Source organism: Gamsiella multidivaricata, assembly GCF_025024155.1.
Source record: "Gamsiella multidivaricata strain RSA 2152 chromosome Unknown BC939scaffold_13, whole genome shotgun sequence".
NCBI classification, from domain to species: Eukaryota; Fungi; Mortierellomycota; class Mortierellomycetes; order Mortierellales; family Mortierellaceae; genus Gamsiella; species Gamsiella multidivaricata.
The window spans coordinates 71,177-91,404 of NW_026251721.1; the positions used below are offsets into that span (position 1 = coordinate 71,177).

The window sequence follows — 20,228 nt, forward strand, 5'->3', positions numbered from 1 at the left end:
TCGCCATATCAACCTCTTCATCATCCTTACATTCAAATCCCTTAAAATGATGTACGCACCAGCCAGGAGTGTCTGCAGCCAAAGCAACGTCGTCATTGTCCGAACCTTTAAGGAGGTGCTTTAAGATCATGCGAATATTTGCGTATACCATCTCGCTGCCCTTGTTTCCAATCCAAAATTCAAAGCGCCTCCTGGAGGGCTCTCTATTAACCATCAGGGTTCATTCGTACCATGCGCGGTTAAGTATGATGACATCGTTCGTTTTAAGAGCTCCATAATGATGCGTTAAAGGGTCCACGCATGGCTCAGCGTTACTGTGTTCTGATGTCACCTGGAGAACGAAATCGTGTTCGCGCGCAAAGCTACGCAGATAGATTCAGATCGGCTCCTGTAGTGTAGCCTAATTTGATATAGAGAGATGGTGAGGGGGGATGTGGGAGAGAATACAAAGTGTAAGAATGCAAGAGGGAAAACATCCGTCTACTCGCGCCGTTTTTTATGAAGAGTGGTTTTTTTTCCTTCGCTTTGAAAGAGATGGCCTGTCTGTGGATCCAGGCAATTGGGCGGAATTGGTAGCCATTGCTGCATGGATGTCTGCCGGAGCGCGATGCCACCTAGACTAGCCTTGTGGTTTGGGGGACAAATTTTTTTTTTACAATACATGGCTGGGCTGGCATTGAATTGAGGGGAGGGGTCAAAGCATAAACTCAATTTTCCGTCCTTCCCGTCCAGTCCAGTACTCCAAAGAAAATTTTTCTCTTACTGCATGACACAGCAAATGGAAACAAACAAACATCCCAGTGCGGATAGCGTGGGCCGAAATGCCTCCCTATTTTTAGGGGACACACCGCCCTCCGCGCCTTGGTATTAAGATACCGACGTCATGGACGGCTTCATGCATGTGCGCTAACCCATTATGGAAATGACAATTGCAGCAAGAAGCAGCTGAGCGTCTGAAGAACACAAAGAGCCAAGCGAGCCAGGCCAATTGCTGGAAGGGTGCACACAGATCTCCTTTGCAGCTTACAAATTTCGCTCTCAATAGCCCTGCACCCGTTAGAGTAACGGGGGGTGTGCATTCCACCCTCTATTTACTGTCTCTTTCTTAAGCGTATTATTGACTCTGCATTTGTCCACACAGACCCATTGAAGGACGAAAACTCCGAGGATCTGTTCCCGCAGCTGTTTCCCTTGACTCTTGGTTCCACCGAGGAAAAAACGTTTACCCTCATACAGCCCGATCTATAAAGATCACATCCGATTAAGCAAAAGGAGGAGAAACACAGACTGAAACGCAGAACGAAGGAAAAACAGGTTGCGGACAAAACTGTACCAAGGAGAACTCGACATGTTCACGAGCTAGTCGCTGTTTGTCTTGACGACAGTAGGGTCCTCGTTTTGCTGTCGCTCATCGGGCTAAAAGTAACCAGAAGACCCTGCTCTTGGTATTAGCACGAGGGGGGAAGGACCACTGCGATATGGCGATCGAGTCTAGGCAACTAATAGAAAAAGAGATGTGAGATGGAAAGGAGAGTATGAAAAATTTTGATCTAGGCGATTCTTGGTAAAGCACGTTTTTTTGGTTCGTTGTTGTAGACTTTTGCGGAAGACCTGGAGCTGTGCGACCTGGGGAGGGAGGGAGCTTGTTTTCAGCCACACCCGAAACGAAACGGCGATTCATACTGTGATTCGTCCTAATTTAGCGGCAAACCCACTGACACGAGGTCTAGCTTAAAACTAGCTTTCTTTACCGTCTGCACCGAAAGTCCAAAACTATGAAAAGGTCGAGCCACTGTAAGCCGGGGGAACAGTGGGCGAGTAATCACGCAGACATATATAAACATACCGCAGGCGCGGTAGACTAAAATAACAACCGATCGAGTTGCAAGAGTGAAGAAAGGGAGGCGTAATTGGCATCAACAAACGGATCCGCTTCTAAAAGAACCACCCATGGTCGGACCGCAAAAAAAAAATTTTTGCCGGATTTGCATCGGCATTTCGCTACATTACTGTTTTCTATTTGTACGACGTACCTCAAACGGAACAAACAATGTGGAAGAGTTGGTGGTACGAAAAAGAATGAATAGTGAGGAATGTATCGAAACCATCAAACAAACCAGATGCATGCAAGACCACAAACACAACAGAAGGCCATTTCCCCTCTCCCAGAGTCTGAATAATTATTAAGGCAATGGTCAGTGGGTCCTCTCTCGGTAAGAAAAAAAAGTGCGCGCCTCAGTTCCTTCTTTCCTCGCATTGACAGAACGATCTCCTCCGCGGGACTTTTTTTTCTTTTCTCCTCTTCCACCATTCTAGCCGCCATTTTGTTTGCGGTTCGCCATTGGCTGCTTCAAATTAGACCTGGTAGTTCATTCACTAGTCGTTGTCCATCGTGATCCATTCACGCGCTCCAGTTGCAGTATCCATCTCTGTCTCTCGGAGATGTTGTTCACCAGGGTCCAATCATTCGTTCGCGCAAAAGTCCATGTCGTTCCACGACGTCAAGTACATATGCACCATTTGTCGCCATGTGTGAGGCTTCTGCGAGCTGCACATACTTCGACTAGGCCGTATGACTAGATCTGGTAATCAATCAAAGCTACAGACAACACCTCACGCTATTCCTTCCGCGGATCGAGGGTGGCTCTGGTCAAATGTCTTTCCCTCCTTTTGATCTCAAGGCGTACTCATGTCGGCGGCAGTAAGATCATCCATACCCCACTCTCTGTTATGCAAGGAGATGGGAGGAGAAGAAAAGAAAACGTGGTAAGCACGACAGCCGTCCGCTGTTGAGGTTTATGCAGAAATCGACCATGTCGATGTTTCTTACTAGTCCACCTGGCATAATTCTCAGAAACATACAAGGCTTCATGGTAGAGAAATGAAAAAGGACAGACAGGAGGTTGCATGAACGGGATCAAGTCGTTGTTCTCTTACTACGCTTTCTCTCCCTGGAAAATGCCCGTTGGCATCCCCATCCTTTAGCTCGTTTCTTCTTTCTCCTCCCCTGTCTCCCTCTCTCCTTTTGATTTTTTTTTTCCTGATCGTAGTGTGCTACTCTCTCTCTCTCTCTTCATCTTCCTTTCCGTCCTCGATTCCTGCATCAAGATTCCAGGACAATTAAGGGACAGCCACAACAGCAGACGGAATCCTTTGTGGTGCCTTCTATCATCGCTATGAAACATGAACTGCGCATTGACCAGTAGAACTGAAGGATGTGTAAAGGAAGTACACAGCGAGTATTGCCGTCGCTTCTGATTGGTCCATTTCTGACGTTCTAGGGTAAGTAGTAATGGATCTGCATGTGAGGATTTGCCCGCCTCCTTCCCGTATAATTCATTGCATGGAGGAAGGAATGGAGGGAGAACGAAATCGGGGAGAAGGAAGGCCAAAGATGCTAATTTGGCTGCTTTGGGCTATTGGAATAACTTAAAAAAGATGTCCAATTCGCTGCGGCCATCTTGAGGCACTCTTCATGCACCTGAACGTCTTGGCATTCATTGTCTGCATGTGCAGAATTATGGGTGCATAGGCACATGCAACGGACAGGCACTTTGCTCGTCAGCGAGGTTGGAATCCTAGTGAAGAGTGGGAATGAGGTCTTTAACACGACGAGGACTAGGAAGGATTCTTGACTGCCCCCTCGGGCTTGGTTACTCCCTACATGGAACATGATGCTGTGCCTGTGTGCGACATGGTAGGGGAGGGGGGAGGGGGAAGCTAATGGACGTTCAACTGTAAAAGGATCATGGGCTGACAAAACGAGTGCACCACAACTACAAAGGCGAAGGGATAGGATCTGTGTTACGAGAGGGATGCGCATGGTTGATCGAGTATTGCCTCGGAGATTTCGATCTGCAGACACAAACACAGCTCGTGTTCCAGGAGACGGTGAGGACGTGGACGAGGACGAGGGCGATCAGTTGGTATGGCCACAGCGGCCCTGTATTTCCTTTGGTTTTCAGGACCTGGAATGCACATGTAGGGGGCGGAACAGACGAGACTGGCTGGCTGAGTGCCTTGCATTGCCCTGTGATCGATCCGTTCAAATCGGCTCTAGGCAGATGGACAATGCAATGCAGCCACCGAGGGGCAGGTGCAGATGGTGGGCCCAATGTCCATAGGCGGAATATGCGGACGATACATCGCAGAGACGAACATATTTTTTTGAGAGTTGAGTGCGAATAAGGTTGTCCCGATTCGACTGAATTGAACTCAATTTTGAAGTGGGAGAGCACAAGGAACGAATGAATAGGAGGGGTATTGAGAAAAATTTTTGGACTGCAATACAGTGGTCGGGTTTCTACACCAATCGACTCGCTTTCTTTCCTATGTGCGTCATTTTATTGTATCTCCTTGTCTATAATTACTTTATTCCTTGTCAGAAGTGTATTCAGCGATTGAATAGCTGCATATGCATTCTGACATCTTGCACTAAACAGCAAAAACAAACAAGAAGAAAAAAGCATTACAGCGAGCAGACCACAGAAAATATAAATTCAAGGCCCTTGCCGTTCAATGCCCGTTGTTTTTTTCGACTTCCCTCTCATCCTCACTCAACCTCTCAGTTTTTCATACCTCAGCAAACATTCCTTGCCCAAGCAACGAAGCCAGAAACAGAACATCCGAACGCACTCCCTCACTCTCACAAACCCCCGCCAACTCCAGTTAATCAAGCTAACCAAGTCAAGGTACGCACTCGGCGGCCTCCCACTCTGCCGGACCCTCTGTACCCTGAACAGTCTCATTTCCCCACACTTCCTCCAATCAGTCACCCAATAGCGGGACATGTAACCAGCACAGCTGTGCACACTTCTCTGCACACTCCTAATCGCCTACTCACCCGCCCCTTCCCCCGCTCCTTCCTTCACTCTTCTAGCCAATACCCACGTCTTCAACCATACCCGGCCTGAAAAAGAATCAGAAAACCATGCTGCAGAGCCTAATGGTGTTCCCAAACAGCAACGACTTCTTCAACGTCGCACCGGCGATGCTCGACGACCATAATATGCCCAAGCTCATTAGTTCAGACCAAATGGAGTCCTACATCGGCTCCGCATCAACGTCGCCCGTCCAGGACTACATCATGGCACCGTCCTATCACCCACAGCAACAGCACCACAACCAGCGCCAGCACCAGCTCCAGTTCCCAGTCGCCACATCCATGCCCACAATGACAACCCATAGCGCACCGTCCTCACCACCATACCCCATCATCAAGAGCGAGGAGGTCCAATCGCAGAACACACTGGACTACCTTCTTTTCCCCTCTTCCTTTGATATCCCAGCACAAGACCAACAACAGCACCACATCTTCCCCTCTCAACGGTCTCCCTACACAGATGTCTCGCTCATCCAGCAGCGCCAGCAACATAATCAGCAGCAACAGCAGCACGCCCAACAACTCAGACTGCATTTCCAGCAGCAACAGCAAATGATGTACGACACCACACCCAGTCATTCGACTGTCACATCCATGTCTATTCCCGCTACCTCCTCAATGATGTCCACAATGGGCTCTGCGACCTCGAGCTCCAGTCTCTTTGCCCCCTCCGCCATCGCGACCTCCGCACCGTTCTTCCACCCCTCCTCCCTTGTACAGGATGATATCCATAATGTCCCCTCCCATTCCTTCCAACGACTCAACACCTACTCGCCCGCAGCACACCCAGCAGCGCCTAAGCGCAAGCGTGAGGAATCAGGACAGCAGATCCCAAGACAGACTTCCCCACAGCTCACCCTCGAGCCGGTCCCGTCCTCGTCCGCGTCGACTTCGGCATCCACCGCCGCTGTTGCAGTCCCTGAGAATGCCCTTGTGACACCCCCTCCCACAAAGAAATCCTCCGCGGCAGCATCGAGCAGGCTCTCGACCAGCTCACGCCTGGATAAAGTCAAGGCCACCCGATCGACCAAGGTCACCAAATCCACTCTTTCTTCTTCCTCTTCCTCCATCTCCTCGACCCCTTCCGCTGCCGACATGATTTCCTCCGCCACCACCGAGACCAAAACCGCCACTACCGCCACCACCACTCGCGCCATTCGCAAGACGATCAAGAAGTCCACTGCCCCTGAATCTCGCGAATCTTCCGAACAGCCCGAAACCTCGACCACGACTGAATCCCAAGCGTCTCGTGCATCCGGACAAACCGGTAACATCACTCACCCCCGCCGTGCTGCCCAGAACCGTGCTGCCCAACGCACGTTCCGCAACCGTCGCAAGGCCTACATCAAGGAGCTCGAGCAGAAGGTTCAGGAGATCGACCAGACACGCGAGCTCATGAAGTCCATCCACAACGAGAACCAGGAAGTATGGCGACGACTCCAGATCCTCGAGACATTGGCGGCTCAGAGTGGAGTGCAAATGCCGACGTTCTCGCCCTTGGTGCCCTTTGTTGCCTCAGGCAACGAGTTTGCCAGTGGAAACAGTAACGGAGCCATGGGCGGTAATATGATGATGAGCCAGGGCAACAACAGTAACACAATGGGCAGCAGCAACGAGGAGGATGAGGACGATGAGGACATGAGCGACTCGTTTTCGTCGCACCAACAACACTTCCAGCAGCACATCCAGCACCTTTGAATACTCCTCGCACATACACATATACATACACATACTCTCTCTCTTTCTTTCTTTTTCTCTTTTCCTTGTGATCTTTATTCTTCTCCTTGGATGTGTGATCCCTTTCTTGGCAGATACTGTATATATAGACAAACGAATAACTCTCCAATATACCATCCCCACTCCACTCCACCCCAGTTACAAAGAGAAAAAAAAAACAAAAACGTCTTTGTTCTTCTTTGGTTTTCCCGCACTTTTTTTTTTTTTTTTTTTTTTTTTTTTTTTTACAGTTTAGTCAAACTAGCCCATTTGTACATACAAACCGTTGCTCCTCGGACGCATCCGATCATAATAAATGAGATTAAACAAAGAAAGTCTTTTTTACATGTGCCTTTCCTAATCTTGAAAGCAATTTAGCAAAAAAACTCTTCCCCGAAGCCCCCCCCCCCCCCCTCCCCATCTCTGACTGACATGATGCCGTCGAACAACGATAGAGAAAAAACAACAATGTGAGAGAGGGTTTTCCAAGTTCATTTATTACGCACATATTGTCGTCGTCGTTGATGTTGTTGTAATTGTCGTTGTAATCACCGTTTTTTTTAAAAAAGCAGTGCTTGTTTATGTATATTGCTAAAAGCTATGATGCTAGTCTAATGGAGCCACTAGTTTTTTTTTTAATATATTTATTTTTATTTTGGCTTGCGAGGCAGCTGTTGTCGTAAAAAGGGGGAGGTCATTATAGTCAGGGGCAGTAGAGGTTTCTATATACATATTAGGTTTTTGTTTCTTTGCTAGTAAGTGCTAATGGTGATAGTGGTAGTGGTGGTGGTAGTGGTAATAGTAATGGTAGTAGTAGTAGCAGTAGTAGTGCTGTGGATATTGGTATGTTAAAAGTCATACTGCTGGTTGCAGTGTATGTGTGTGGATGTTGGATGTTGGATGTTTTTGTTTTTTTCTGTTGTTGCTGTTGTTGCTGTTGTTTGTGTGTGTTTCTGTTCATTAGTTAACTCTCCAGACAAAGCACCTGATAAAACTCTCCGAAAGAACGCGTCTCGGGGTGAGTAGGGGTGTAAGATCGTGGAGAAAAGATAAAGTCCGGTAGCTTGGCCGTCTTTGACAACCCCGCCGCACCTGTACTGATCATCGGGAGCGAAGGTGTCGTCGATGTCGATGTTGGAACCGCAGTCGCGACAGTAGTCGTCGTGGTTTTGGTCTTAGTCTCTGCCGATTTCCCCGCCAGTGGTTCGGTCACGGCCTGGAGGGCCTTGAGTCCGGACCAGAGAGGATTGGGCCTCTTCTTCTTCTTTGAGTCTGACTGCTCACAATGTCCTTGCTGCTGCTGATGATGATGACTTGGCTCATGGTCTTCATGGTTCACAACCACGGCGGCCTCGGACGAGGACAACATCAAAGTCGATGGCAGGAGCGACCATGTTCCAGAATTACGAGGTGAAGAAATTGCAGTGCCGTTTGTCACCAACCCATCCTCATCGTCACAGGCCGTAAAGTATGACGAAGATGAGGACGATGTGGAAGAGATCGATGGCCGGGAGCAGCCCTCGAACGAAGACACGGACGAGGCAGAGGACGAGGACGAGGACGACGACAGAGGCGGGATCGTGAAGGAGGACTGAAACAAGGGCGTCGGAGGTACCATCTCCACGTCGTACGACGACATGTCCAGGCGGAGGGACGCAAAACTCTCCGCCGTTGGTGTCTTGGGCGACATGGATTCTTCCGTCGGCGTCAGGGACTCGGTGCTGGCGGAGGCGGCCAGAGGGGAGCGTTGATAGGTCGATCGAGACAGGTCCATGGGAGACCGCGGTGCGGGTCTGGAGCCCTGGTTTCGTCGCTGAGACAGGAACGACCTTGGATTGGCCAGCCTGCTCGAGCTCTGGAAGGGCTTTGTGTTGGGATGGTCCACACCATTTTCTGGAGTCAGAGGTCGTTTGCAGAACTCTTGTCGGACTGGTGTCGATGGCGGTATGCAGTCGTCGAACATGGGCAGCGACCTCGATGGGCTTGGACTGGGTGGGAAGGATGCGGTATCGGAGAACGCAGCCAAGAATGGGTATGGTGGTTCGTCGTCGTCCAGCTGGGAGCTCCACGAGTTCCTGCTCCGTGCTGATGTAGAGTCCGATGGTGAACCGGGCGTCGTTACTGTGACGACTCCAGGGTTCTTGAGACTCTTCTCGTATTCAGCCAGCTGGTACATAAGGCTCATGTTGGGCGAGATCACTCCCGACCGCTGCTTCACAAAGTCGTATGCCTCAGTCAGACCCATGCCTAGCGACCTCATCACATAGGCAATGACCAGACTGGCCGAACGCGACACTCCCAGCTGACAGTGAACCAGCGCCTTGCCCTTGCCATTGTTGCAGGCAATTGCTTCATCAATGAGTGCGAACGCTGCCGGAAAGTCGCGCAGCAGGCTTTTTTGATGATGTGTCCAGGCAAGACTCTTGAAATGCACACTACCGCGTACAGCTCCGTCCTCGCTAATCTTTGACGTTGTTGAGTAAGGCTTCGACTCTGAGTTCTCCTGTGCGATTTCGATTGCCACATTCAGGACAAAGGTGATGCCCAGCCGCTGAAGTGTCCTGATATCTGTGGCATTGTGTTCTGCGCCGAGATAGAGGTTTGGGAGTACACAAACGGGTTCTGATGTGTAGGGTGAGGCAGCACCGCACTCCAGACTGTAGTCGGAGAAATAGGCTGAAATGGAGCGATGGCTGGTTGTGGTTGGCAGCGGTAGCCTTGGAGTGGGAAGGGCATTGTCGAGCAAGAGTTGACTCTTTCTTTTTGATGTTGATGCCGAGACGGAGACTGACGAAGAAGATGAAGGGGTGTGCAAGGATGCGGATGCCAGCGGTGCTGGTGTGAAACGGCGTCGAGAAGATAATGAGGTGGACGAGGGAGGAAATGAAGGCGACGGGGCGATGTTCATGGGGAAATTAGCGCTCTTGCTGGTGCTGTCGTCGATGGTGATGTTGCCAGGGGAAGGCGACATCTTCAAGGAAAGCTGTTTCGAATTCCTAGTCTTTTTCATTTCCTTTACAAGCATCTGCCGGTGTAGTGGTGAAGGTGTTGAGGATGATGAGGATGATGTGGAGGAGAGGAGATATGAGGTCTGGAGTGGTTCATTTGAGGGTGCATAGAGGCTGTGGGACGGCATGGTTGCGGATGTGAGTGTGTGAGGAAGGGTGGAGGATGAGTGTGCGGTGCCTGAGAAACAACACTGGTGTGAGTGGTGCTACGGTAAACTACCCTGTGTAGACAAGACAGACGAAACAAAGCAGCAGATTGTTAGAAATGTCTGAGTGAGAGATAGATAGAGAAAGAGAGAAGACAAAAGGACGCGCTGAGAGGGAAAGGCTGTCCTGGATCTTTTATATGGGGCTGAGATGCACCACTGCGATCAGGGACAAACTCGTTACAAATGCAAAGCAAAAAGACAGCGAAGTATAAAAAAAAAACAATAAGCAATATAAACAATCAAACAAATCAAACAATAACATTAAAGCAATCAAACACGACAGGAGGTCGAAGGGATCGAGCTTTTAGTTCGATCTTGTTATTATTATTGTTATTATTATTATTATTATTTGCTGATGCCAGTGCTGTGAGTCTGTGTGCCGGCTGTTACATGCACGCTCTCCTCACCCTGCTCTTCAGCCCCACAGCGTGTCAGAGATGATCTGCTGAGGGCTTTGAGGAGAAGCTGGGCAGTTTGGGTAGCGAATTCATGAATTGGGCTTATACTTTATACAGATACCATGCAAGGGCAGAGCCATCCATCCCCACCCCCATCCTATCCATCGTACCCATCCCATCGATAACAAATGATGATCATTCTGTTGTATTAAAAATACCGTATTGTGCGCTGCTCCACGCTCAGGATTCAGTATCCAAATTAAAAAAAAATGAGAGCCCCCGAAGACACGACAAAATGACAAGTAACAACTGCAAGGAAAAATGCAGGACGGAGTAGAAAGCAATTAACCAGCATCCAAAGTAAGATAATTCCGCTCGGCCCACGCTGCCGTGTTTGAAAGCATATTTTAACCACTGGTGAAAGGAAAATGAGGTGGTCGAAAAGAACAAAAAGAGGGGCGTTTGACGATTGGCCATAGTAAGCAATCGCAGGCAGCGCTTATGGGGAGGGTTCAAGTGTCAGGTAAGCCAGACAATTGAGGATACAAGAGACAATGGGGCGATGCAACCAAATAGAGGCAAGGAGGGCGCGAGTAATGAATCGAATATCAGACTAGGCGTGCCTGCCCAACCCCAGCGCGACGGATAAGCACACCCAACGACCTCCCGCGTTTCATGTCTGTGCGACAGAAGTCGCCCTTGTGATTTATTTATTTTTCCAGGAGAAAAAGTAAAATAAAAGAAGGGCCATACTCATATTCAAATGGGTCTTCTATGCTTCGACTTCAGGAGCGACAATGATAGTCAAACGCAGGCCCAATGCAGATATCAGAAAAAAAAAAGGAAAAGTAACGGTCGAGACCTGGTATGCTCGTGCGTCAAATCGGCCAAGAATAGATCAACGAAAGAGAGAAAAGAAAGACTGACGAAAGCAGGGACCGGTGCTGTATCATCGAGAATAAACGGGATCCGAAAAAGGGTGCAATAATGGTAAGGAACATCACGAGGACACGAAACTGTATGAGTGGAATTGCGAGAGGGAATAGAGGGAGGGAACGTCATGTAGGATTGCATGAGGCAGCGGTGATCCGCCCTGGCGCCTGCATGTGTCTGGTGTAGATGGTTTTTGGTGGGATAGGCAGGGGCGATGACAAAGTGATGGGAAAGGGTATCTGCATCTGCAGGTCAATAAATGAAGAAGCCTTAGCGTGAAATTGGTGTTCAGAGTAATATATTGTGGCCCATGAAAATAAATCACCGAAAATTAAATGCAGCCGGTCGAGGAGGGGAGCAAAGCGCATTATCATGATGTCTGACGCATCTCATGCCAGGGGTAAACAAATAATTATCGGAGATGAAAGAAAATGGGCCATGTGCATGGCGCTTTCAATTGCTTTCCAACCATCACCATGACCCTCTGTTTAGTGGTGTCCCTGTGGTCATAATGCTTATACTGGCAGCGGGTAGCAAGAGGAGGAGGAGGAGGAGGAGGGAGGGGGAGGGGAGTTATGATCGTACGATGGGTAAATTACTGGGATTATTGGGTGATTTGAAATAGACTAAGAGACGAATTGGTATGGCGACTTACCAAGAAAGAGCCCCGTCAGCCTCAGTTCCTTTTCTTATTGTTGCGAATGAAGGAGGAGTGTAGGCCAGGTCAAAGAATGCAAAGGATCGAGTGGGAGTCAGAAGAGCCTGTGAGAGATCTGAAGCGATGGAGGAAAAAAGCGAGGTATACTCTGTGGAATGAGGAGGTGTGAGTCGAATTTCGTTTGGCGTCGAGGTAGGGTGTTGGCAAGAGGGCGAGGTGCGGGGTAGAAGTGGAGGGGCTCGAATAGGATGCGAATGAGTGAATGAGAAAAGGCGTCCGATGGAATGTCAAGCAAGAGGGAGGAAGGATTCAGTTGGCAGTAGAGACAAGATCTGCGAGAGTTAGAACATGAACCGGAACCAGAACCAGGGCATTTGGCGGGGGGACCGCAATATGACGCTCGATAGATTGGCGCCAAAAAAAAAAAAAAAAACTTAATGAGTGAGAAACATGGCCAATCAAAGAGACAACAGCCTGAACTATGGGAAGACTACCTGGCTCGACTGGCTAGTGAAAGTGGGCCACCGAAATGAGGTCAAATATTAGCCAAAGTGACGGCTTATTGACTGGCTCCCATAATTATAAAAAATTAAAAATTTTTATTATAAATAAATGTTATATAACAAATGTTCTCTTGAGTACAGTGTGCTCGTTGTTGGTTGTGAGATTCCTAGCGGCATTTCTAGACCAGATCGATGCTCTTCTTACTCGGTATATGATTGTGTGATGTCTTTTTTCTATATCGAGAGGTAGCCAAGCCTTTCTCACACGCCTTTTTTTTTTTTTTTTTCTATCAATTAATATATTGGTATTTACGGATTATGTACAATAAACGGCAGCCAGTACTGGCTGGCCTTAATGAAGGAAGCAAATGATTCAAGAGAAGCTGGAGGCGATACGCTGAAGCGATGAATATGCTGCGCTATAGACAACACCCTCTCGGCCTGCATCCTTGTAACCAACCGCATTGGGAAAAGGCCTCTGATCAGCCTCAGGTACGGCCATTGGTTCGATGATGTATCCCTCCCCTCCACTATGCACAAAGACACCACTGTCCTTGCGGTCGTGGCGAGACTCGCCCCCTTGCTCCTCGAGAGGGTTTCTCAGCATTCCATAGACAGGATGAATCACGGCTGTGTTCCAGTCCTTCCTTTCCAGCTCGTCCTCTTCCTCTTCGTCTTCCTCTCCGTTTCCGTCTTCTGCTTGACCAACCCCTGCACCCAAAATGTCCATGAGATCGAGAAAGGACATGGATGGCAGAATATCCTCAGTTTGCATAGGAGGCTCTATCTCGCAGCTAACCTCACCTAGATGTAGCATGAGTACTCCGTCCTCCTCTTCCACGTCGTACTCCTCCTGTTCATCTTCCAATACATCTCGATCGAGGCAGTAATCCTTACTTGATGAGGCAAAAGACGATCGGGATTCGCCCCGAGCAAAGTACAAGGGAGAGCAGGGCTCAAGCAGGTTGTTGGACATCATATCTGGGATTTCGCCGAGCTCAAGCTGGATCTCCCAAAGATTTGCGTAGTTTAGAGGACTGGTGTTGGGTTCATTAACTAGGTCGGGGAAGGAATTGCATGACCCGGCATGAGGGAGAGCTGCAGTCGATTGAAAGCATCCCCATTTAGGTCTTGAAGAATCGTCCCCTGAGGACAGTGTATGCAAGAAATAAATAAATCTGTAAGCGTAGTGCGATAATGCAGGCTTCTTTTTTGGAGGAGTGCGCAACTAGTTGTACCTGTCGTGATTATGGTTGCCATATTTCCCGATGAATTCTGCTCGAGAAAGTCCATGCTGCAAGATTCTGGCTACGATGGGTGTTCTGGGGGATCGGTTGCTACTGAGTCGCGAACAAAGACGACGGGACAAATGAGCGCAGTGAGGTCTTTTATGACAAGGGAATTCGGCGGTATGAACTCTTATTGTTTGAAAAATGTGAAGAAAGTGTTCGCCAGCGAGTAGAATCAGATCATAAAGATCAGGAATGCCGGTGTGCAGCAGAAAAACATGGGAGAACAAAAGGCAGAGAATTAAAGAAGAAAACGTGGTGCTGGCTCCTGCCTGTTGGCAGCAAAGCAAGTTATACCCACAGGCTGCAGTCGTGATCACGACTCTTCAATTCGTGGTCAACACCCCCCTTTTCTAATTAATTATTTTTTTCTTTAATCAAAGTAAAAAAACCAGGCAGGCCGAGGCAAAGCGGATGACCAACAAAGATGTGGTTTCCATATTCTTTAGTAACTCCACCGATTGACTCCTCGGTCCATTGACAGCCACCAGTGCTATCTGCATTGTTTGCACATGCAGAGGCGAGTAGAACAGAGACCAAAGCAGCTCACGCATGAACGACACACAAAACACGCACGTTTAAGACACAGGCGACATGAAAGAGCACGGATGGTCGATCACACGGCCAACACCTACATGCACTCCACATCAACAATGTACGCCTTGCTTTTTTTATTTCTATTTCTTTTATTTGGATAGACAAAATTGTGGTTCCTCTCAGGCTGATTACTGCTGAAATCTCTGGGAGCTTGCTTACTGCAGCTACGCCTACGAAGGCGGACTGGGTGGTGATTCCGTGGAGACAAATCCTTTGATCTATTGGATTATCCAAAGGTGGACAACATGCGTACTACCGTTCGATCCATAAGGTCGTATTTTCATCCGTCCTCGTGTACGGACTCAGCCTATAACAGGCCAGTTTTTGGCGTTCAAATTGGTAGCAGGTAACCACACAAGCTACAATAATCATGAGCGGAACTCACCCGTTGCAGAGGCAGCAGCGGAGTTGAAACGCGACTTGAGAGACGCGACAAACACGACACGTCCTAAATTCGTAGACTGCAGTGGCCCTTAATAAATCGAGAAATGCTTCTTCTCTGTTCCTTGGAAACTCAGCTTGCAAGACGTTCGTTCACGGTCCGCAACCATCCCCATCCTCCTTCATTCTCTCACTCCTTCTTCTCCATCCAACACACCCCCGTCCACTCTACAGACTCGCCACCAATGTATACTTCACAGCAGAGCACCAGCCTGTTTCTGGGAGGAGAGCGCACCAGCGGACAGAACATCAGGGATCAGAATGGTACGCACTCTACGACAGAACCAGACGAATTTGCAATTGATGGACCTGAGGCGCATCGCCAAAAAAAAAAAAAGGCCTTCGCTATGCTATAAGAATCATGCAAGGAACGAATCAAATCGCTGAAGATACGTCTCGTCTACTTGAAACTAGTCCTTGCGGCATCCTCGATCGCCAACATCGTCAAGTCATCTCTGGGACCTGTTGGTCTTGACAAGATGATCGTCAACGAAATTGGAGTAAGCATCTCCCTACAATGTCTGCGGATCAGTTGTCCTCAGGAATATCGGTGGTCAGAGTACTGAATATACTCTCCGCGTCTATTTCTTTGTTCCTGTGCTCACGTACGCGTTCCATCTCATCTTAGGATGTTACAATCACCAACGACGGCGCCACCATCCTTAACATGTTGGAGGTCGAGCACCCGGCAGGAAAGATCCTTGTGGAACTGGCCCAGCAGCAGGACAAGGAAGTCGGTGATGGAACGACCTCAGTTGTCATTATCGCCGCAGAGCTCTTGAAGCGTGCCAACGAGCTCGTCAAGAACAAGATCCATCCCACCACCATCATCACCGGATACAGACTCGCCTCAAAGGAAGCCTGCAAGTTCATTGCGGATCAGATGTCGATCAAGGTTGAGGCACTCGGACGTGATTGCCTTATTAACGCAGCTAAGACTAGCATGTCTAGCAAGATTATTGGATCGTAAGTTTAGTGTCGACAACTGGATGGACAGGATTCGCATGCAGCGCTTTCCATGGCTACATATGGAGAATTTGACGATAAGGAACAGGGAGTGAATCACTTCAGCACATTGATTGTACTCGCTCTACTGCGCCTCGCAATGAACGATTTTGTTTAGGTACGATGAGTTCTTTTCGAACATGGCTGTTGATGCCATGCTCGCTGTCAAGTCGACTAACAGCCGTGGCGAACATAAATATCCCGTCAAGGCTGTCAACATCTTGAAGGCTCATGGACGCAGCGCCACCGAGTCGATGCTCGTCAAGGGATACGCTCTCAACTGTACGGTCGCCAGTCAGGCTATGAAAACCAAGATCACGAACGCCAAGATCGCATGCTTGGATATCAACCTCCAGAAGGTCCGCATGAACCTGGGAGTACACATCATGGTCGACGACCCAGACAAGCTGGAGGATATCCGCAAGAGGTAACCAATGTTGGAATATTCGACTCTTGATAATCAACCATGATTAGATTGTTTTGGGAATGGACATTAATAAGTTTTCATAACACCATGAAAATGGCACATAGGGAAAGCGACATCACTACGGAGCGCATCAAAAAAATTCTCGCCACTGGAGCCAACGTGATTTTGACGACCAAGGGAATCGACGACATGTGCTTGAAGCTGTTTGTTGAGGCTGGTGCTATGGCTGTTCGTCGCTGCAAAAAGGAAGATCTTCGTCGCATTGCCAAGGCAACGGGCGCTACCCTGATCTCGACCTTGGCCAACCTGGAAGGCGAGGAGACCTATGATGCCTCATACCTGGGAAATGCAGAGGAGGTTGTCCAGGAGAGGATCTCTGACGATGAATGCATCTTGGTCAAGGGCACCAAGGCTCAGTCTTCGGCGTCGATCATTCTCCGCGGAGCCAACGATTTCATGCTGGATGAAATGGAGCGTTCGTTGCACGATTCGCTTTGCGTGATCAAGAGGACCCTTGAGAGTGGAAGTGTTGTTCCTGGAGGCGGTGCTGTAGAGACGGCATTGAACATTTACCTTGAGAACTTTGCCACCACCTTGGTATGCTGGCGTTGCGCTTTTTTTTATATTTTTATTTGGCATCTTTTGTCGCACAAGTGTTGCGTAGACTGACACCCTTCCATTTCTCTGCGTCTTTTTTTTTTTTTTTTTTTTTTTTTTACGGATTCATTAGGGTTCTCGTGAGCAATTGGCGATTGCCGAGTTTGCCAGTGCTCTGCTTGTGATTCCCAAGACCCTGGCTGTCAATGCTGCCAAGGACTCGACCGACCTTGTTGCAACACTTCGTGTCTACCACAACGCATCGCAGAACGACAAGGCACGCCAGGGCTTGAAATGGTACGGTCTGGATCTGATCAAGGGCGAGGTCCGCGATAACATCCACGCCGGTGTTCTTGAGCCGGCCATGTCAAAGATCCGTGCACTGCGCTCAGCAACAGAGACGGCGCTGTCGATCTTGCGTATCGATGATATGATCACGGTGGCACCTGAGCAGCGGGAGCAGGACGATGGTCATGGTCACTAAAAAAAAAAGAAAAAGAAAAAAAAAGGCGTACATGTTGAAGAATAGATAGACGCATCAGGATTGTTATGTTTTGAATTGAAACGAGGCTTTCGATATTTACATGGTTGTTACTGTCATCATTATAAAGAGCAAAAAAAAAAAAAGAAAAAAAAAAAGCTAGCAAGACCATTGAGAAGCGAAAGTGCGTTTTAGCAATATATAGTGTATAGTCTTTGCGCGTTTACTTGAAACGAGGTTTATGAGATCTACTAGGTTTATGTCGTGGGCGAGACGGGTAGATGGGGACAAAGTGGCCATCTGGTGAGTGGACTTGGTACTCGTAAGGAACATGTCGTTGGATCCAATCACATCGTGATGTTTCCACATCATTGAGGACCGTGCTGTTATCCAGTTCAATCTGGAGGACAGGATCCGACTTTGCGTATGTTGGCCACTGGACACCCATGAGGTCTGGGTTTTCGACCGCGAGACCGGGCTGGCCCTTCTTGGGGTTCGGATCGTCATATCTTGCAAATGTCGTGAACCTGTCGATGACCTGGCGTGCGAACCGGGCATCGTCTCCAGTCTGCTCGCTGAGAGGCAAGACATCTCCGGACCCAAAGGAGGGGATAACATCATCAAAATGACAGACGCGGCCGCTACAGAATAGTGGATAGTTCCGGACTAAAGGTATGCCGTGCTTCATCTTGTAGACGTACAGTCCGGATCGATGGGTGATGATGCCCTGGCTCATGACCTGGAGTGGGCAGTTGAAATAGAAATCCGACGACGCATTCGAGAGCACGTTGCGGACCGTGTCGGGATCTGAGGTGTTCAACTGGTAATAGGGCGACTGCAGAAGCGCATGCGTACGTTCCTCCCGTAGCGCCTTGCCTATGACCTTGTCGAGATCCGAAACAGGGACTGGGAGTGGAATGTAAGTCGGAATAAACGAGGCGCTTTCATCGCGAGTGGTGCCCCAGAGGATATTGGCCTTGGTGTTGTATTGACCGGACCGGACCAGATCTGCGAAATCAGCGGAGAACAAGTCACCGTCGACCGTGGGCCTGAAGAGGGCGCCGTCGGGTAACCATGCAGTTGATGTGCTGTTCAGGAGGACGGAGATGGTCTTGATCTGTGCAGATTTAACTTCAGCGGCGGTCTTGCTCAGGGCACAGTCCAAATCCGGGGATTGACAGTTTAGGAAATGCATGGTGAGGTTCCCCATTCTTGAGGAATCCGCCACGTTCGAGAATGGGCTAAGTCGTTTTCGATTTGACAGAGTAATTATTATTAGCCTTCGTACCACAATATCACATTACCACATTCCAGACAATTATGAAAAAAAAAAGAGAATAGGAGAATAGGATGCGATTGCCCCTACATGCCCATTTGGTCTGACTGGGAGATGGCGTTTCGATAGAGATCAAACGCCGACGGGACCGAAAGTAGAGCGCGCATGGAGTAAGCACCGGAACTCTCACCAAAGATGGTGACCTGGCTCGGATCGCCTCCAAAGGCCGCAATGTTCCTTTGGACCCACTCTAGTGCGGCGATTTGATCACGAAAATTCAGGTTCCCGGGCGCTTTCGATCGAGGGATCTCCGGTGTGTTCTCGAACGAGCCGAAAATACCCAAGCGATAATCTACGTAGCGAATAATAATAATAGCAAAAAAGACGTGGAAAAAGGTCAACAGCGATATCCTCCCCCATCCTCGATTTGCAGAGAGCCAGCAGAGCATCTGAACTTACTGATAATTACCACCACAACGCCCGCCCGCGAGACCAGATTCCCAGGCTCGAATATGGACGTTGATCCAGATAAAAACACAAACCCCCAGGATGGACATAGACCATCACCGGGAGCCCTTTGCCGACCTTGCCATCCTTCAAACTTGGCGTGTACACATTCAGATACAGACAATCCTCTGATTCTTCCGCACCCGTGATCAGACTCACCGGCGACATGCTCCTGACCAGTTGGCTGAACGTCAGCTGCATGCACGCATGACTAAACTTCGTGGCATCGTTCACCTGTCCCTCAAACTTTCCCAGATCCCTGATGGCCTCCGGCCCCATAAACCTCAGACCCTTGACGGGCGGCTCTGCAAAGGGGATTCCCTGGAACCGGAACTGATCGCGATCGCGGTAGCCCTGCCACGTGCCCATGTTCGGTATCTCGACTTTGATCTGCTGGGACTTGTCCCAAGTGAGGAAAGTCGTCCGTGGGAGTGAATTGGTGCAGAGCGCAGGGAGTTGAACTGAGGTACAGGGAAACTGTCGGGTCTCGCCCGATCGGCGGTCCAGGGCCGTACATTCCACGTCGGCGTTGATCCAGAAGTAGCGGGCTCCTTTGAGCTCGCTCTGCGCCACAGGGGTGATGTCTAGTAGTCGTGGCAGGTTTCCGTACGTCGCATCCACCAAAGCTAATATTCGAGCATTGCGAAGCATAGGTTCGTTAAAATGATAGGATATTTCTCAGTTTCATACGATAGAGACTTTTTCTTTTTTTTTCTTTCTTTCCTTTTTTTCATTAGCAAGCACACGTACGCTCTCCAAGGCTCGCACACGCAGCTTCTGCATCTTTATAAGCTCTCGGCTTGGACAGTAGGATGACAGGGTATTTGGGTGTGCTGCTGTCAACGTCGTTTTCCATCAAGAGGTGAACCCCACCAAGTTCCTTGGCTGAAGGAGCATCGCTGTCAAGATTCGCGGCGCTCACAGTGCCCTGAGGTGAGGATGGAAGGGCATCGATACAGCTCGAAGGTATGGTGAGCACGGCCACTAAAGCCGTTGCTACTCTGAGGATCAGCATGGTTGCTGTCGTTTGATAAGGATGGTATGTCGTGATCCTGGATATATGAAGAAGGCGAGGCAGGAGGAAGGGGGGAAAGCAAGCAAGGAACAGTGAAAGGGGGGGGGGAGATCGGCCGATCTTTTTTATTCCATTCGCATCAAGAGTATTCTTCTTTCCCCGATTGACATTCCACAAAAGACTTGACTTGCGACTTCGCATTTCGCTTTCCTCCTTTCTGTGTTCTTCTTTAATAAATATGATACAATAGTCGCGCAAGAACCCGGGGAGGGAGGGTCTGTTAATC

At 49.1% G+C, this 20,228-nt stretch overlaps 7 protein-coding genes across 7 annotated transcripts; 4 read left to right on the forward strand and 3 right to left on the reverse strand.

Moving 5' to 3' along the window:
- The first annotated feature begins 4,461 nt into the window (after nt 1-4,461).
- Nucleotides 4,462-6,813, forward strand: BC939DRAFT_442707 (uncharacterized protein). The gene is made up of 2 exons (XM_051554429.1): nt 4,462-4,691; nt 4,880-6,813. Exon 2 carries the CDS (start codon nt 4,931-4,933, stop codon nt 6,578-6,580), a length of 1,650 nt encoding a protein of 549 aa, XP_051415066.1. The 5' UTR covers nt 4,462-4,691; nt 4,880-4,930; the 3' UTR covers nt 6,581-6,813.
- Nucleotides 6,814-8,681: 1,868 nt separating this feature from the next.
- BC939DRAFT_390436 (protein-tyrosine phosphatase-like protein) lies at nt 8,682-9,230 on the reverse strand (the record flags this gene model as incomplete). The annotated part of the gene is made up of 2 exons (XM_051551907.1): nt 8,682-9,033; nt 9,091-9,230. Coding segments are annotated over 2 exons (492 nt in total), but the record flags the coding sequence as incomplete, so codon positions are not given.
- A 636-nt stretch (nt 9,231-9,866) lies between these two features.
- Nucleotides 9,867-10,354, forward strand: BC939DRAFT_48532 (uncharacterized protein). The gene has a single exon (XM_051559306.1). The coding sequence runs from the start codon at nt 9,999-10,001 to the stop codon at nt 10,254-10,256; it is 258 nt and encodes an 85-aa protein (XP_051415068.1). The 5' UTR covers nt 9,867-9,998; the 3' UTR covers nt 10,257-10,354.
- A 479-nt stretch (nt 10,355-10,833) lies between these two features.
- On the forward strand, nt 10,834-11,236 carry BC939DRAFT_48530 (uncharacterized protein). The gene has a single exon (XM_051559304.1). It carries the CDS (start codon nt 10,977-10,979, stop codon nt 11,199-11,201), a length of 225 nt encoding a protein of 74 aa, XP_051415069.1. The 5' UTR covers nt 10,834-10,976; the 3' UTR covers nt 11,202-11,236.
- A 1,372-nt stretch (nt 11,237-12,608) lies between these two features.
- Nucleotides 12,609-13,989, reverse strand: BC939DRAFT_442711 (uncharacterized protein). Its single transcript, XM_051554430.1, has 2 exons — nt 13,546-13,989; nt 12,609-13,453 (listed from the first exon to the last, which is right to left on the reverse strand). Exons 1-2 carry the CDS (start codon nt 13,598-13,600, stop codon nt 12,681-12,683), a joined length of 828 nt encoding a protein of 275 aa, XP_051415070.1. The 5' UTR covers nt 13,601-13,989; the 3' UTR covers nt 12,609-12,680.
- A 736-nt stretch (nt 13,990-14,725) lies between these two features.
- Nucleotides 14,726-17,282, forward strand: BC939DRAFT_442712 (T-complex protein 1 subunit alpha). The gene is made up of 6 exons (XM_051554431.1): nt 14,726-14,898; nt 15,049-15,134; nt 15,263-15,600; nt 15,758-16,066; nt 16,171-16,663; nt 16,797-17,282. The coding sequence occupies exons 1-6, from the start codon at nt 14,820-14,822 to the stop codon at nt 17,145-17,147; spliced, it is 1,656 nt and encodes a 551-aa protein (XP_051415071.1). The 5' UTR covers nt 14,726-14,819; the 3' UTR covers nt 17,148-17,282.
- An 85-nt stretch (nt 17,283-17,367) lies between these two features.
- Nucleotides 17,368-19,942, reverse strand: BC939DRAFT_500506 (Alpha/Beta hydrolase protein; the record flags this gene model as incomplete). Its single annotated transcript, XM_051560054.1, has 5 exons — nt 17,368-18,385; nt 18,511-18,772; nt 18,880-18,925; nt 19,006-19,553; nt 19,678-19,942. The coding sequence occupies 5 exons, from the start codon at nt 19,940-19,942 to the stop codon at nt 17,368-17,370; spliced, it is 2,139 nt and encodes a 712-aa protein (XP_051415072.1).
- Between the last annotated feature and the right edge of the window lie 286 nt (nt 19,943-20,228).

Bases quoted from the DNA above. Each gene is read 5' to 3' on its own strand.
- BC939DRAFT_442712 (XM_051554431.1), top strand. From the start codon at position 14,820: ATGTATACTTCACAGCAGAGCACCAGCCTGTTTCTGGGAGGAGAGCGC. The intron at 14,899-15,048 runs GTACGCACTCTA...ACTTGAAACTAG, and splicing joins GAACATCAGGGATCAGAATG to TCCTTGCGGCATCCTCGATC. The intron at 16,067-16,170 runs GTAACCAATGTT...AATGGCACATAG, and splicing joins CTGGAGGATATCCGCAAGAG to GGAAAGCGACATCACTACGG.
- BC939DRAFT_48530 (XM_051559304.1), top strand. From the start codon at position 10,977: ATGGGTCTTCTATGCTTCGACTTCAGGAGCGACAATGATAGTCAAACG.
- BC939DRAFT_48532 (XM_051559306.1), top strand. From the start codon at position 9,999: ATGCAAAGCAAAAAGACAGCGAAGTATAAAAAAAAAACAATAAGCAAT.
- BC939DRAFT_442707 (XM_051554429.1), top strand. From the start codon at position 4,931: ATGCTGCAGAGCCTAATGGTGTTCCCAAACAGCAACGACTTCTTCAAC.
- BC939DRAFT_442711 (XM_051554430.1), bottom strand. From the start codon at position 13,600: ATGGACTTTCTCGAGCAGAATTCATCGGGAAATATGGCAACCATAATC. The intron at 13,454-13,545 runs GTACAACTAGTT...CACTGTCCTCAG, and splicing joins GGCAACCATAATCACGACAG to GGGACGATTCTTCAAGACCT.